At 38.5% G+C, this 14950-nt stretch overlaps 1 protein-coding gene across 1 annotated transcript in view; it reads right to left on the reverse strand.

Moving 5' to 3' along the window:
- INTS10 (integrator complex subunit 10) overlaps positions 1 to 14455 on the reverse strand; it is a 20597-nt gene extending 6142 nt beyond the window's left edge. Inside the window, exons 1-15 of the mRNA XM_009878121.1 lie at positions 14382 to 14455; positions 14022 to 14125; positions 12861 to 13000; positions 11925 to 12006; positions 10942 to 11082; positions 10356 to 10527; positions 9743 to 9912; positions 6281 to 6414; positions 5374 to 5530; positions 4637 to 4719; positions 3678 to 3830; positions 2441 to 2549; positions 1986 to 2065; positions 1442 to 1604; positions 359 to 452 (exon numbers count right to left, since the gene is read on the reverse strand). Of these exons, the coding sequence (XP_009876423.1) occupies positions 359 to 452; positions 1442 to 1604; positions 1986 to 2065; positions 2441 to 2549; positions 3678 to 3830; positions 4637 to 4719; positions 5374 to 5530; positions 6281 to 6414; positions 9743 to 9912; positions 10356 to 10527; positions 10942 to 11082; positions 11925 to 12006; positions 12861 to 13000; positions 14022 to 14125; positions 14382 to 14443 (1844 nt within the window). The 5' untranslated portion in view covers positions 14444 to 14455. The remainder of the gene's footprint in view (positions 1 to 358; positions 453 to 1441; positions 1605 to 1985; positions 2066 to 2440; positions 2550 to 3677; positions 3831 to 4636; positions 4720 to 5373; positions 5531 to 6280; positions 6415 to 9742; positions 9913 to 10355; positions 10528 to 10941; positions 11083 to 11924; positions 12007 to 12860; positions 13001 to 14021; positions 14126 to 14381) is intronic.
- Between the last annotated feature and the right edge of the window lie 495 nt (positions 14456 to 14950).

Genomic DNA, 14950 nt, shown 5'->3' on the forward strand with positions numbered 1-14950 from the left:
CCTTCAGGGGAAGGGGCTGCCACAACTTCCCTGGGCAACCTGTTCCAGTGCCTCACCACCCTCACAGTGAAGAAATAGAATTACAGACCGAATATGAATCATTCTAAAGCAAATGCCACAGTTTATAAAAATAAAGTTCTATAAAAGCAGGAGTTTAAAGAACCCCAGAAAAGCATTCACAGATCAGGAGAATCAGAAAAAGAAACTTACAGCCTTGTTTGAACTCCTTAGCCAACTCCTTAAATTTAAACTCAAAGGCACGACAAACTTACTATCTAGATTACATGAACACAAAGACAACCAGAACATACTCCCTTCTTTTTTTCAAAGAAAACAGCAAATGCTTTTTTATCCTTACTTGATCAACATTGCTTGATTTGGCAGCAGTTCCAGATGAATTTTCCCTCCTTCCTGTGTTCTTAAATAAGCAAATTCCTCCAGCATATCAATATCTGAAGAAAGCGTTAAAGATTTGAGTAGGGAAAAAAAAATATAGAAAACATTTCTTCTTATCCTTCACATCTGATGCCACATTGCTGAAAGGACAATCAAAATGAACAGCTATTGAAGTATCTCAAAAGTGATGCAAGAGAAATAGCTTCTTATATAGTGCAAAATACGCACATCAGTCAATTTCTTTCTTCATGTCTTCATATATACAGACAGAGGTAAAGAAAGCTCATCTCTCCCAACAAATTCCCTGGTTGTTTTTACTTCCTCTTCCTGCACTGCAGGTTATCAAATCAGTGCAGACTGAAGCTGGGACCAAAGGAAATGCCATCTCTTAGTCTTCTATTTTGGTCCCTTATTTAGCTGCTTCCTTTTTTTTTTTTCTCCTTCCTTTAACACCAGAGTGTTTTTAGTTGTCTCAGATAGGAGTCAGACCCCTTGCTTCCTGGGGACCATGGCTGGATGTCTGTTTAGGTTAAACACTAAACTTGTCCACATGTGTATATGCCGATCAAGGCACGTATCAGATACCTGAATACAGAAATCAGACACACTTTGCATGAGCTTTAACACAGCTCATTACCTTACTCGACCCAAAAATCTTGCCCACACAAAGCATTTCAGAAATAACGGCCAAAATCATTCAACTCTTTGAAGCACAGGTACTGCTTTATCACTTTTGTGAACAACCTTGTAGTATAATGCCCTATAGCTCTTACTGAAAAGCCAGTGCTGTTTTTCTGAATGGATGTGCAATTGCAGTGTACTTATGGGTGTTCTCAAGTGCCAGAACAGGTGACAGGAGATATATTTATAATTCGTCGTCTGCTGCCACCTATTGCAAGAGGCTTGCATGGTGTGGAAATAAATACAGAATACGATTCACAGAGAGAGCTGTTGCTGAAACGACCTAACAGCTTTTTCCGGCTTTTTCAACACTCCAGCACGCAGTTTTGCATGTGAAAGACGTTCTTGGTTAGAGAAAGGATACTTGTGACATAGTTGAAAAAATTCTCATACTGGAAGTTTCCTTGTTGGCAGATTTTGTTGATGGCTTTCAGGAACAAGTTCTCACCCCTCGGCCACTCGTGCTGAAGCAGAACAACTACATGGCCCAGCGCCATATCATCTCTGTTGTCTGTGAAAGCTCTGAGCTTCAGGGAAAAAAAACGACATTGAGGCAATCAGAAAACACAGGTTGCTTTCATAAATATACGAGAGTCATCTCACATACATCTGTGCCAATACAAAAGAAGTTCTTCAGGAGCCTATTTCATTCTGCCCTAATATTTACATTTAAAATACATTGAAAATTTCCAGTCAAAATGCCAAATCGTCTCCACTTACGTGTAAGGAAAGTCTGAATACAGCCAAATCATCACTCCATCAACACTCCTTCCCCGCCCAAAAAGAGATCCTCCACAAACCCCTCAAGGCGAGAAACACTTGAGGCACAGCCCTTCACATCACGTCACACCACTGCCATAAGGCCATGCAGTAAACTAGGCCTTAGAGAGGCTCTGACTATAGCTTACCTTGAAACAAGCTAACAACAGATGAAGGCAGTAAGGCATGATAGCTCTGCTGGTACATGGCCAAAGCTTCAAATCAGACCCTGCAACAGAAGAGTTTTATCATAAGCTTTTTTCAGGGTCTCATGATTACATTTGAAAGAAATTAGAACAGAGCAAAACAAATACAACTGTCAAATCTCAGGTAGGTAGGAAAACTGTGAAGGTAAATCACGAATGATTCAAAATGTGAGGTTGCACATTTCAAATTTCTTTCTTCATTTCTCATTTCCTGTGGTAGGACTTTGTCACCAATATATTTTAATAGGTACCAGCAGGGAAACCATTCACAAAACCAAGAGTGGGTAAAAAACTTCCTCCCTTTTCATAATACAAAAAGAGATTATATACTCAACCGAAATGCGTGACTGAGGTAAAACTGAGGTAACACTGAGCTCAGGGTAGTAGCAATTCCATACCTTTCCTGAATTTAGACTTTACTTTAGGTTGCTCCTCTTGCACTTTACCTCCTTCTTGTACAGGAAGTAAAATACAGCACATGAGGTCAAGCACTTTTTCACATGTTTGCTATAAGAAGAAGAGAGAAATGATAATGCCAAGTCTAATTTAATTTCTTAAAATTCAGATATGTTAATGACTAAAAATTGCAGACACCACAAAAGACAAAATCAATCACAAAATGCTAGAAATTGAGTGGACTTAGTGCATAACTTAGTTTGGCTGAGTAAAAAGACATAGCTGTCATGAAACAACCTCTAAATAGCCTACATAAATCATTTTAAACGTAAATTAAAAATGCAGCGGCATTCTTAATTTCAAGAGTGAAGATCGATACAACTGCCATCAAAAACTATTTTATTTTGAAGGATTAACTTCTCAAATGAATTCTTAGAATAGTTTTTAAAAGCTTGTTCTGTCCGTGGTAAAAATAGAAAGGAAAATGGCAATCTGACAGCATGACAGAAATGCAATGAATTTTTAATGCCCTTTCCTAGAGACAATAAGAGGTCTGGGGGAATATATTATCACATTTCCAGTGAAAAAGTACTAAACTGGAAGGGACAAAAAGACTTGTCCAGTACTGCCAGGATGACGTTAGATCCTAAGAGACAGCCTTAGTGATAGTGTTAGTGATGACACTGACTAACCTTAGACCACCATGCCCTCCTGTAATATTAAAACCACAAAATGTATTGCAAAGGTAAAGCAAGTTCAGAGGTCAGGCCAGACAATATTATTCTGGAGTCTCTTATACTGTCAGTTGATAACTAATTCATTTCTTTGGTGATCACAAAAGTTTCTCTTCTGTAAATCTTTTCTTTCCCCTGCCACAGGAAGCCTACATCTAAGAATTTCCCCTCAGTATTTAAAACTGTTTCAGTAAAGTTAAGAAGTTCAAATTTAAGGTTATACTTTCAGACAGCTCAAACACTTGTAGCCATGGAACAATTAACTCCCCAAATCATAGCTATATAAGAATATCTAAGACTATATAAGAGAGGTGCTAGTGGACAGACAATTAACATGCAAGGAAGTGCAACGCTGCTCCCTGTGAAGCTCAGATTTTTCAGCAGATCCTGGCTTATGTTCAATACCCTGTTAAAAACAGGCTAACGAGACGATTCAAAGGAAGAAGACTAATGGGAACCACAGGGTCAGATGATGAAGGGTCAGTGCGTGGACTGCTGTACGTACCCGATATTCTCCAAGGGCAAAGTGGCACGTTGCTAACTGGATTAGCGCTCTCTGGTTTTCTAGTGACCCTTGTCCTGCAATTTGCTGTGGAGAATGAGCGCCCTGAAGAGCTGCCAAGTGATGTAGGCTGCTAATTGCTTTTTTGTACTGTGCCTTTTAAAAAAAAAAAAGATACAAAAAGACAATGTTAGGGTCGCCTGTATAAGATGGGTAGAAAGACAGAAATAAAAATTCCCTTAAAGAAAGCTTTCAAAACAGTGTCAAGTAACAGGCCTTCACAATTTTAATCTATCGGAACACTCTTCAGTGATGTGCTGTGCAGGCAACTGTGGATCGATCATTTGCAAAGCAACGAGACTACAAACAGAATTCTGCTTTAAAAAGCCTGTTGACAAAATTGCGTTTGTAACTCAAACAAATGATCATGTTCTACAGAGTTAATCATTGTTTCAACTAATACAGTTTGAAATAGCTCTTGTTCAAGTACAAGTACAGGCAAAAATAAAGGGCCCCCAAAGGAAATATACAGAAGAATAACATTTGTTCTATAGATGGTATTTTGAAACAGTACAGTCAGCCTAACTTGTAAGGAGAATGATAAATTTTAACTGAGATGTTAAGATCTTCTGCTGTTTGACACTTCTCTCCAAATGTGTTCCAATACAATGCACTGTCAGACGAATGAAAGGCACTTTTCTTCCATAGTACTGTATGTATCTACTGGTCAGACTGCCAAAGCAGAGGTCTTTTCCATATGCCAAAACTAGCTGGACTCAACAAACAGCTGTTGAGACAGGAACATCCTAAGCAGGATACCCAGCTCGTGGTAGGAATGATGCCATTGCCAAAAGGGTCATGGTTTAAAGGATAAAAATCAGTAGACAATTAAAGCAGACAAGCTGGCTAATCAGAAAAGCTAATCGCTAGCAGGAAGAGCAACGTAATGATGTAATTTTTACCTGGTAGATGATCATGTCTGTAAGAAAGATTCTTAACCAAAGCCAGGTGTCTGTCTTCCATGACAAACAAATTCTGGTGAACTCTGTGTAAGTGGTCAGGGAAGAAAAAGACAAAATGAAGCACTGCGCAGCTTTGGGTTAAAAATCAATTATCTAGAAAAAAAACAGCTGAATTTAAAAATTAGAAACAAAACAGTAAGAGTGTGAAATTTTTCGAATACAGGATACTCTCCTCCTACACAATCGTGTTTGATTACACTTCACAGAGTCCAACAAATCTCAAAGCAACTAGGTGGTACTATTTCCCTGCTTTTCAGAAGAGAACTTTGTTTTCAAGATTATCACACCAGACACTGTCAGAAAGGCAGAGACACAGTACAGACACATCTCATTAAGCACGACCTAAAGCACCCATTAGCAGCACTTGCTCAGTATCATGAGTGCTATTACTAACCAACGGCTCCTTTGGTAAAAGCTGCCTCTGAGAGAAGTAGGAGTGAATAAGCAAAGATGCATGAAGAATGAAATGAAATGAAATGAAATCCAGGAACAAAATATTCAGAAATGCAACAACTGACAAAGCTTCTTATTGGAACTTAGATCAAAAATATTCAGGACTCTCAGTAAATTCAATTTTAAGGATTCATAATGACAAGAATTCTATTTTAACAATAATAAAATGACTTCTGTGCACAGCAATGAAGCCTAAATGCAACTCTGCCTGCGGTTAGCCTTACCTTTGTCGAGAGATTCCAGAGAATAGAGCAGCTCCCAGCTCTCTCTTGCCAACTTAAAGCTCTCTAATACTTCAACAGAGTTTGCGAGATCTGCCTTGTTGACCGTAATGTGGCGACTTCGTGCCTTCCCAGAAGGATCCTCATCATCTGAGCTCTGCTTAAGTCCATATAAAACAAGAAAACTCACTTCTTAATTTATACTTATTTCAAAGGACTCAAAAGTCCCAGAAGTTCCACTGAATGAAGGAAAACAATTCTGTACTAGAGATCCCAGGGTCCTAGTTTAAAAGCTTTTAAGTGACTTTTTATTTTGCTTGTTCCAAAATTAGAAAAATCTGTTTTGTTGTCATGACACTCAGTGGTATAGTGTGATAAAAAGCATCCCAAAATAACTAATTCTGTTAAACACAGCACACCATCACTGAGCTTCAGCCAGATTAAAGTACAAACATACTTTACACTTTAGCACTCAGTTGAAGTTAACAGTGGCATAATGCAAAGGAAAAGTAATTCGTGTAAGTGCATACTTCTACCAGCAGAGAAATTCTGTAAAATAGTAGGTTTCCACTATTAAAGAAATAAAGGTATGCACAGTTCCAGTCATGATAAGTCAACTAATTTGGAGGTTTAGCTGTAGAACATCTGCCTGCTATAGCTACCATTTTTAACAGCTTCTGCAGTCTCTGTTGAGTTCCTTCAAGCTGAAATATTCACACCAGCACACATGTGTCTACAGCAATTGTTACGAGATTTGTTGTATTTTGCTGGCTTTAGCCCAAAAAAATCTGTTTGCAAATTGTGGTCACAGTTCTAAAAATACATCTATTACATCTGTGTCACACCTACTATTGTCTAAATTCTAGTACTAAGGCCATTCTTGTCATGAAGAAACAGTCTAGAAAATTACCATTGTTTTTTCTCTTCCTTCAGCAAGTTTCCTCTTTTTGTGTATATGTTTGTTACGATCAATATCTGTATCACCATAGATGTTGGTCACATCTTCAAGAAGAACCAGTGGGGCTTGGTTTGGAGCATTTGGACCTGGATTTAAAGATAAATTCATACAAGACTGGAAAGGTCTCATGCCTACATCAAGCTCGTTTTGTTTCTTTCATAAGCAATGATTATAATGCTAGAGAAAACAGTCTGAAATTCATTCGCTGAAGTAGCATAAGCTTACATCTATGCTGGTAAAGCTATGGTTTTCTCAGAGCAGCCTTACAGTAAAGGTCAGAATACATTTCCCAGACATCACAAGAGTCTGCTGGAGAGTTTCCAAATTTCTTTGAATCCTTTTTTTAAGGAGCAGTCACAAGATATACTCAGGCAGCAGGTGTTCTCTCAAGCATTATTTGCTTTCATGTAAGTACAACTATCCAACAGGTGAACAGAACAAATGGCTTTAAAGTTAACAGCCACAAACGTGGCGAAACACAGCAATATTCTCAAAATATTCTTATGAGAAACCAAAGCAATATACTGACAGCCACAGATGCCTCAAAGAAGTGAATGTATTTTATCACAAAATTTCCGTAGTAGAATCATTCCGTGTCAGCTCTGCCCCACTGATTTCAGTGTATAGAAGTAAACCTTTAATTGGTTGACAGAGCCGATCATCACACCCCAAAGTCTCTAAAGAAGCCTCATTTTGAAGCACAGAACACATAATTTCTACTTCCACCGGTGTTATGCAGTGGGATCTGGTACCTGTTGTTTCAGACCTCAGTGCTTAAGTTTCATTAGATAGAAAATAGGAGCAACGCTTCTTCATCTCAAACAACATTAGCCTATGACCACAACCCAGAAATATTTCCTTTTAAAAACATATTCTCCATTCCTCCTATGAGGCTAAGGCCTCATATCTAAATGCAAACAACTAATTTGAGAGCTTACTATAAGGACAATCCATTTCATCTCTTGACAAAGAAGAACTTCCATTAAGCTTTTCCCATCTACTCAAATATGATTTGCAAGGAGCCCACTACAACAGAAGTTAACGCACAAGAAACAACCAACCTGGCAGGCTTAACAAACACATTTCTCTCCTTTGACTAGGTTCAAACTAAATACCACTATTGAAATGTCCCCTGCACAAAGGCTACAACACATTGAAATTGCCTCTCCTGTGCCGTCATGCGTTCCACTGTGCTGGAATCTAACCTGTGTGAACTGAAAACAGAGTCAAGTCATAACGTAGAAAATAGCATCCAGGAGAAACAGATATGAAAGTACAATAACTGTGATGCTGGAACAGTTTTATCACTAGAATCTCAAGAGCTGCCTACTTCTAGCACCCGAGAAGAAATGAGTGGGGTTTTCTGCTTGTATTGATTTGAATGAATACCAATTACGTGGTCTGCTTTCCAAAGAAACGTTCTCTTCTCAGTAGCAGGCAAGCAAAGCACACTGTAGCTTTTATTCCAAAACCTCCAGTCCTGAAACAAAACAAAACCTAACCTCATCCTTGACTTGGGCTGCAAACCTTCTCTTACATTACTGAAAGTTATGCAGCCATACAAAGAACAATGCTCTGATTTTCTGTCTAACTGAGCTCCAGATTCTAAGCTCACAAAGTTTTTAATTGATTTCTAGCACAGAGCGTTATAAATAAACCTCTAAATGCATCAGCCCAAACAGCAACTCCTGCCAAGCCTGCAGGCAGCCTGAAAATTATGAGAGGTGTGAATTGCCTCATTCATTTCTCAAGCCTCCAGCAAGGCAGGAATGAATTATGTACAAGAAATGCATTGAAAAGTTTTCTTTCAAGAGAAGTTCATGCTCATGAGAAGTCACAGATCAAAGCTCAAAGCTACCTGATTAAGGAGGACTCAGCTTTTCCCCCCTCACCACCACTACACTTCTAAAATACACAGGATTCTGCATTTCTACAGTGAACACTCCAAAGAGAAGGAGGAAGAACCCTAATGATAGAAGGGATATGAAAGGCACTGAACACCACTGGACTTAAATGCTAAAGCAGAAATGAGTAGAAGATATCTTAGAAATATTTTCCTAATGTCAGGAAATGCCAGAGAGTACCAGAAATGCTGCACCGAAGGGACAGCACTATCTCAGTATATGGTGGGTTTTTTTTGATGGTTCAGTATGAAAACATGAGCTTTAACAAACTCAGTTGTACAACTTTGAAAAGAACATTTTCACCAGTGCTTCACTTCCTTTCTTCCTCAACTCAGAAACAAGCAGCCAAAACTGCGTGCACAACTGAAGTACCTCATTGGCCCATCATAACCGTATCTTCTGGATACCACAAAAAACTCTATTAGCTCCACCTACCAATATTGTTCAACTGATTACCCAGTGTTCTGTAAAGTTGTTAAATACCCATCATTTGTACTGAGTGTTTCATTACTCAGTTGATAATTTCTTCCACACAGGAAATTTATGAACACCAACCTACGGAATTAAAATTCTACTTTTATCATGAATCAATAACCCTGGTGTTAATAAGTACTAATCACCCAAGGTGACGATTGTTACTGTTGAAAGGAATTCCCTAGCCCTGAGTGAAGCAGCAGGAAAGGCACACTACTAAGAGTTGAAAATTTCTCTTTGTGATGCTGTTTAATTCAGTGAATTCAAAACAAACTGGAGGTTAAAGAACTTCCCTCAGCTTCTGGACCATCCCTGAAAAATCCAGTCAATTCCCAAAGAAAGAATCCAAGATGTTCCAAGAAATTTGATGTGGCCCAAATGCAGATTTAAGTGGGCAGGAAAAAGCACAAAGGTTACATTCATACTTTAAATAGTTTACAAACTAATTACAAATTAGGATTAATGTGCAAAGCACACCTTGAAGATTATGCTTAAACTATACAAAGAAAGCCAAGCTGCAAGCTTGTGAATTTCAGGAAATTTTTTCATATTCAGTTTTTATTTGATTCATAACAAATTTGTGATGTGTTCCTAATGAAAAAATATCCTCAATTTTTTTGTGTAAGCTTTTTGTGTAATCTTTCAACTGAAGGAAGCCAGGGAAATGTTATGTTCAAAGAAATTTCTGAATGACAGGAGAAAATCAAACAAACATGATGCTGATGGAAGAGAAGGAATCGACCCTAGGGATGCTTCTTGTAACATCTGGTCTGTTACTTTTCTCTTTGCCAGGCACCTGACTGCCACTGGCCAACTGCTGCTGAAACCACGATGCTAAGTTAGATTGCTCTTTGGTCTGATCCACTATAGCGCTTGTCATGAACCACTGGTAAGATTAACAGCTTGGGAGAATTTTAAAAAAGGCTCATCTCACTTTGCAACACAGTTTCAAAAGACTAATGAGAAAAGACCTGTCAGACATTATCAACCCAATCACAAAGAACTCTTTACAAAAGCTGGAACACTAGAAACTAACCTTGAAAGAGCGATGGCTGGATGTTGCTGACATACTGGAATGCATTTTTAAAGAAGACCAGCATCGTGGAATACACTACTTGATTCTTGTATTTAGCGTGCGCATCACTATCAAAGTTACTGATGTATCTGCAGAGGTCTTTCATTCGATGCAAAATATCACCAAAACTTCTGAGGAAAAGAGACAAGAATTCTTGATGTTACGCAGACTCCAGGACTAAAGGAAAGAACGCACAGTGAATATGGCAAACTGAAATGTTTTGGCTGAGGAAATCCCCCAGCTGCAAATAAGTGGAGGCTGGGAATGCACGCCAGTAAAACTTCACTAAACATTTACCACCTTTTTCTTTGCTGAGACACCTGGGAAGGATACCACACAGCACTCTAGTTCTTACGCACAACTCTTCCCATCAAAGATTCAGTTTACAGACTAATTTGAAGGTTCTCTCTGGATCCATGTTTTTGCTTTACACTGTACAGTCTTGAAAGAAAAGCTGCACTGAATTTACACAAAATACCCTCACATTAAAAATCCTTCTTCAATCGTCTCCTTAAGAATTAAAAGGCCAAATTCTCCTCAAGAAGAAATACCTGGAGAAGTACACGTTTCTCACCTTCTTCCCTTATCCATTTGCCATTCACACCTCATTCCCACCACAGACAATATTTTAAACAGCCTCTCCCAAGGATCTGTAATCTGGGATGATTTCTCTGTGAGACCATCTATCACATATTTCTGAGAGCTACGTTTGCTTGGAGACATAATATCAGAAGAATCCTGGGAACCTAGAAAAAACAGCACATTTTTCTCTTCATAAAGAAATCAAACCAACTGCTTTATTTTCAAGAAGCAGACATGTAAAAATCTACATCTGAGGTTTCAGGGGAACCATTCTTTATTGAGAAGGCTAATAGAGAGCAGTAAGCATTCCTGCCTCAGTGTACACGAGAGCTCACAAGCTGGATAACAAGATCTTGGACATTTTGTTCTACCTCTCAGTACCTATACTGAAGCATCATGACAAAGCAGTTGAACTGTCATGAGGTATTTTGGCATCAAAGAACTAAGAAACATTAAATACTACTATTAATCCTTGACTATGGGATACACTGAAGTAAAGCATTCTTCATTTATGGACATCACTTCAGTAATACTGAAATACATTCTAAGAAAGGTTGATTTTGTAAAAGTATTCTTACCTTGATATTGGCTTTCTGTCTGTGTAGATCTAGTTACATAGTTAATATAAAATTCCGCTGCTTTATTGAGATATTTATATAACAAGCTGGCAGGAAGTCGAACATCAGGGTTGTTAATTATTAGAGGAAGAACATCACAAACTAAAACAGAAAACAAACAAAAAAAATCCTTTAGGTTTGTGAGGTTTTTCCTTCTCTTTCTATTAAGCAAAGTCGCTCAACCAGCAACTTAAGCCTCCATTTCTGGTTGATCGTACAATACAAAGGATCATAAAGAACGTCACATGAGTGACTGTCATACCAATTTGTACTGTATAGTCAGCCTGGCTTAATGTGGCCTTACTTTTTTTAGTAGAAAACTAGAGCAGTTTTCTATTAGAATCATAGAATCATTAAGGTTGGAAAAGAACTTTAAGATCATCAAGTCCAATCATCAACCCAACACCACGATGACGACTAAACTATGTCCTGAAGTGCCAAGCCTACTCATTTTTTGAATACCTCCAGGGATGGTGACTGCACCACTTCCCTGGGCAGCTTGTTCCAGTGCTTCACCATTCTTTCAGTAAAGAATTTTTCCCTAATATCCAATCTAAACCTCTCTTGATGCAACTTGAGCCAATTTCCTCTCGTCCAATCCCTTGTTACTTGGGAGAAGAGATCAACCCCCATCTCACTACAACCTACTTTCAGGTAGTTGTAGAGAGTGTAAGGTCTCCCCTCAGCCTCCTCTTCTCCAGCCTAAACAACCCCAGTACCCCCAGCCACTCCTCACAGGACTTGTTCTCCAGACCCTTCACCAGCTTCATTGCCCTTCTGCAGACACGCTCCGGGACCTCAGTGTCTTTCTCATACTGCAGCCCCCAAAACTAAACACAGGACTCAAGGTGCAACCCCACCAGTGTCGAGAAGAGGGACTGAACTCTGAATCTTAGCACACTAAAAAGTTGTATAATAAAATAAGAATCTTAATATTTTCTTACCAAATAATTTTCTAAAACAATTCACTGGGGATTCTTGGTCTTCAATACTTTCAGCATCTAATAAAGTTTCTCCAAGGCCGACCTGCATAAGCAGAGGTGAAAATCAAACACTGCACTAGTGGTTTTAGAAACTTGTTGAACTGCTGTTTAATGGAGTTGAACAATAATTCAGTGGATCCAGGAGCAGCAATTCCCTATACAGCGACTGCATGCACTAGTCTCTAAATACATAGTTAAACTATCCCTATTTAATAACAGGAGACAAGCAATGCCACAAGGAAGTGAAACAAGACCAAGAGAAAAATTGTGCATGTGACAGTATCAGTAAAGACGTGCACAGACAGGTGAAAGTGATGGAAGTACCCGGCCTTAAAGCTGCAGCCTCTCACCTGAGCTGTCATAACTGACTGTGCTCTTCCTGAGGCTAGTATGTGCTAGAACATTACTGTAAGTCGGTGTCAAAACTAACAAGTTTTACAGTCTTTAAATTATTTTTACATTATCCTTACACTGTCCTTAAACAAAGTAGGTCATCATTTAAAGAGCTCCAGCTGTAGTTTTGGAAGTCAAAGCAAACACACTGCTTGTTGGAGTCTAATCACAAACCTCCCTGAGAGTTTACTGACAAAAACACAAAGTAATATCCTTTCTTAGACTGTAATACTCCTTTAGGCTCTTTTTTAATGCTATTCTGCTTTTTCAAAAAGCATAGGATATTCTTTTGCATTTACAAAACAAAAAAATTGTTTCATTTGTTTTCTCCCCAATTCTTCGCTAGTGGTATCCTCAAGATACAGCAGTCTGAAGTATTAGCCACGATTAAACACGAATAAAAAGACTCACCCTCTCACTAGATAAAGGAAAATGTTTCAGCAAAATCTCAAGAAACACAATGGCAATATCCTGAATAAATACTACGAGCTTCTCTTCTCTTACCCCGTGCTGCACCACAGTCTCTGGGAAACGTCGCAGAAGTAGGAGTAGCATTTCTGCCCTTTCCAGTGTGTTAAAACACTGTTCTGTGGCCTTCAGTAACATTTCACACTGAACTCGACCAGGAAGGGTTTCAAACAATCCTTTAAAAAAAAATCAAAATGTTTAACTTGCATGCCTGAATTGTAAAGGTGTCTGACAAAGACTGACAGACTAGTTAGCATCACCTTGCCATGCAGAGTGAAAGACATTTCCTTATACTTTTTTTCAGCTTTTAATATCTATGGCTGGAAAAAAAATGACTGTTTCTTTCAGAGAAGAGCATATGAATATTTAGCTGTGTTTATTAGGGCACACAGGACTTGAATTAACAAGTAAGACTGCTGAGTAGAATACTGAAAACCTCAATACTTTTTAAGTATACATTTTAAGATGCTTTTTCAAGAATCTTCTTTCTTTTTTTTTAACTTAAATCTCACTTCTACAATTAATATGTTCATTATTAAAAGTTAATTTTTTCAATCTAAACTTCCAATGAGGGACTAAAAAGAATCCAGCATATTCTCTCTGTAAGTTTTACGTTTTCTCACTGAAAAATAAGCACAACCCATGAAAAAGCAAATGTTTCCTTAACTGGAATAGCTTGTATGCAGAGTTACACACTGCTTATCCTTAAAGCTCCTAAAGCACATATTCAAAGCAGATTTACTCATGTGTAAATCTCGCTTTCAAAACTGCCTGTGGTCACCAGCAGTGAACGCCAAGCCCTTCTGGTCACCATTCATTTTCATAACCCTCACTTCACATGTAGAAATTCACCCCACTTTTATGACTGTCCATCGATCTCTGCAGTCAGCAGGATGATGATTCCTAAGTCCCATTCCACTTGCTCCCTGTGAAATCTCCTTCTACATGCTTGTTCTGGCAGACTTAGTCTACCCTTAGTAGAAACAAAGCAATGGGAATCAGCTTCTCACAGCCCTTTGTGTTTCCTAAGCCTAACACAATGAACGAAGTCTCTAAGGTGAACTGAGCAAAAAAACCTGCAGCCCCACAAGCAAAGTTAAAAAGATTGACGTTTACTTGCCACGTGGAATATGTAACCAGAGGGCTTATCTTTAGATTCCTTCAGGACTATCCCTACTCACTGACTGGGATCCTTACCTCTTAAAAATTGTGTCTGCTTGTCCTGTGAGTCATTCCTTAATGCCGATGTAATAACGGTAATCTCCCTCCAAACAGCAGGCTGGTCTGGGAAATTCACAAACCTGTAATAAAGTTTGAGGCAAAGAACACACAGTGATCTCAAATCCTGTTTCCAAGACAAAGCCTTCCTATGAAAGAATGTGCATGGGCAAATGGAAAATAAAACTGTCCTTTTTACTGTCTAATTAATAAGACCTTTTCTGCTTAATTTATCCACATAGATTTCCAAAAAAAAGTCACATTCTATTTTTGGAAACTCTGACATTTAAGGAAACAAGTATCTGGCATAACTGTAGAGTTCAGGCTCTCATTACTTACATGTCGTAGAGCAGCCTGCCTGCAGACGCTGTCCTTTCAGCATTCCTCTCAATAGTGTACATCTCATACTGTAAGATGGAAAAACAGAACATTAGCCTTCTTGAATAGATTTATGAATCGGATTAGTCCTTCCTCTCTGAAAAACTGTCCCAAATTTGCCAGAGCAGTCTGAAAAACAAAAAATTAAAGGACTGCAATATTTGCTTAAGAAACCAGGAGCTGAGTTTAGACTGTCCAATCTCACATTAAATTAGGCATAAACTTTGGTATGATAATGTAAGTACTGCATTATTAACATGCTGGCTTTATTTCTACATAATAAAAAACTTAGTGAAGATTCAAAGAGTTCTCTGACTAGGGTTTGTCTCCAGTCCAATGCAATGCAAAACCCCAAGCTATTACAAGAGCCACAGGCAAGAGAGGTACTTTAAACCTCTATTAGAAATAGCTTTTTTTCAAAGCAGACCCAGATGTTTCATCATGTGCAAGCACAAGAAGCAAAAAGGTGTGCTACCTTCAGTTATTAAAAAACCAACACTTTCACCTCTTTCACAAAGCGTTCACAGGAG

Source organism: Apaloderma vittatum, unplaced genomic scaffold (assembly GCF_000703405.1).
Source record: "Apaloderma vittatum isolate BGI_N311 unplaced genomic scaffold, ASM70340v1 scaffold17251, whole genome shotgun sequence".
Lineage (NCBI taxonomy): Eukaryota > Metazoa > Chordata > Aves > Trogoniformes > Trogonidae > Apaloderma > Apaloderma vittatum.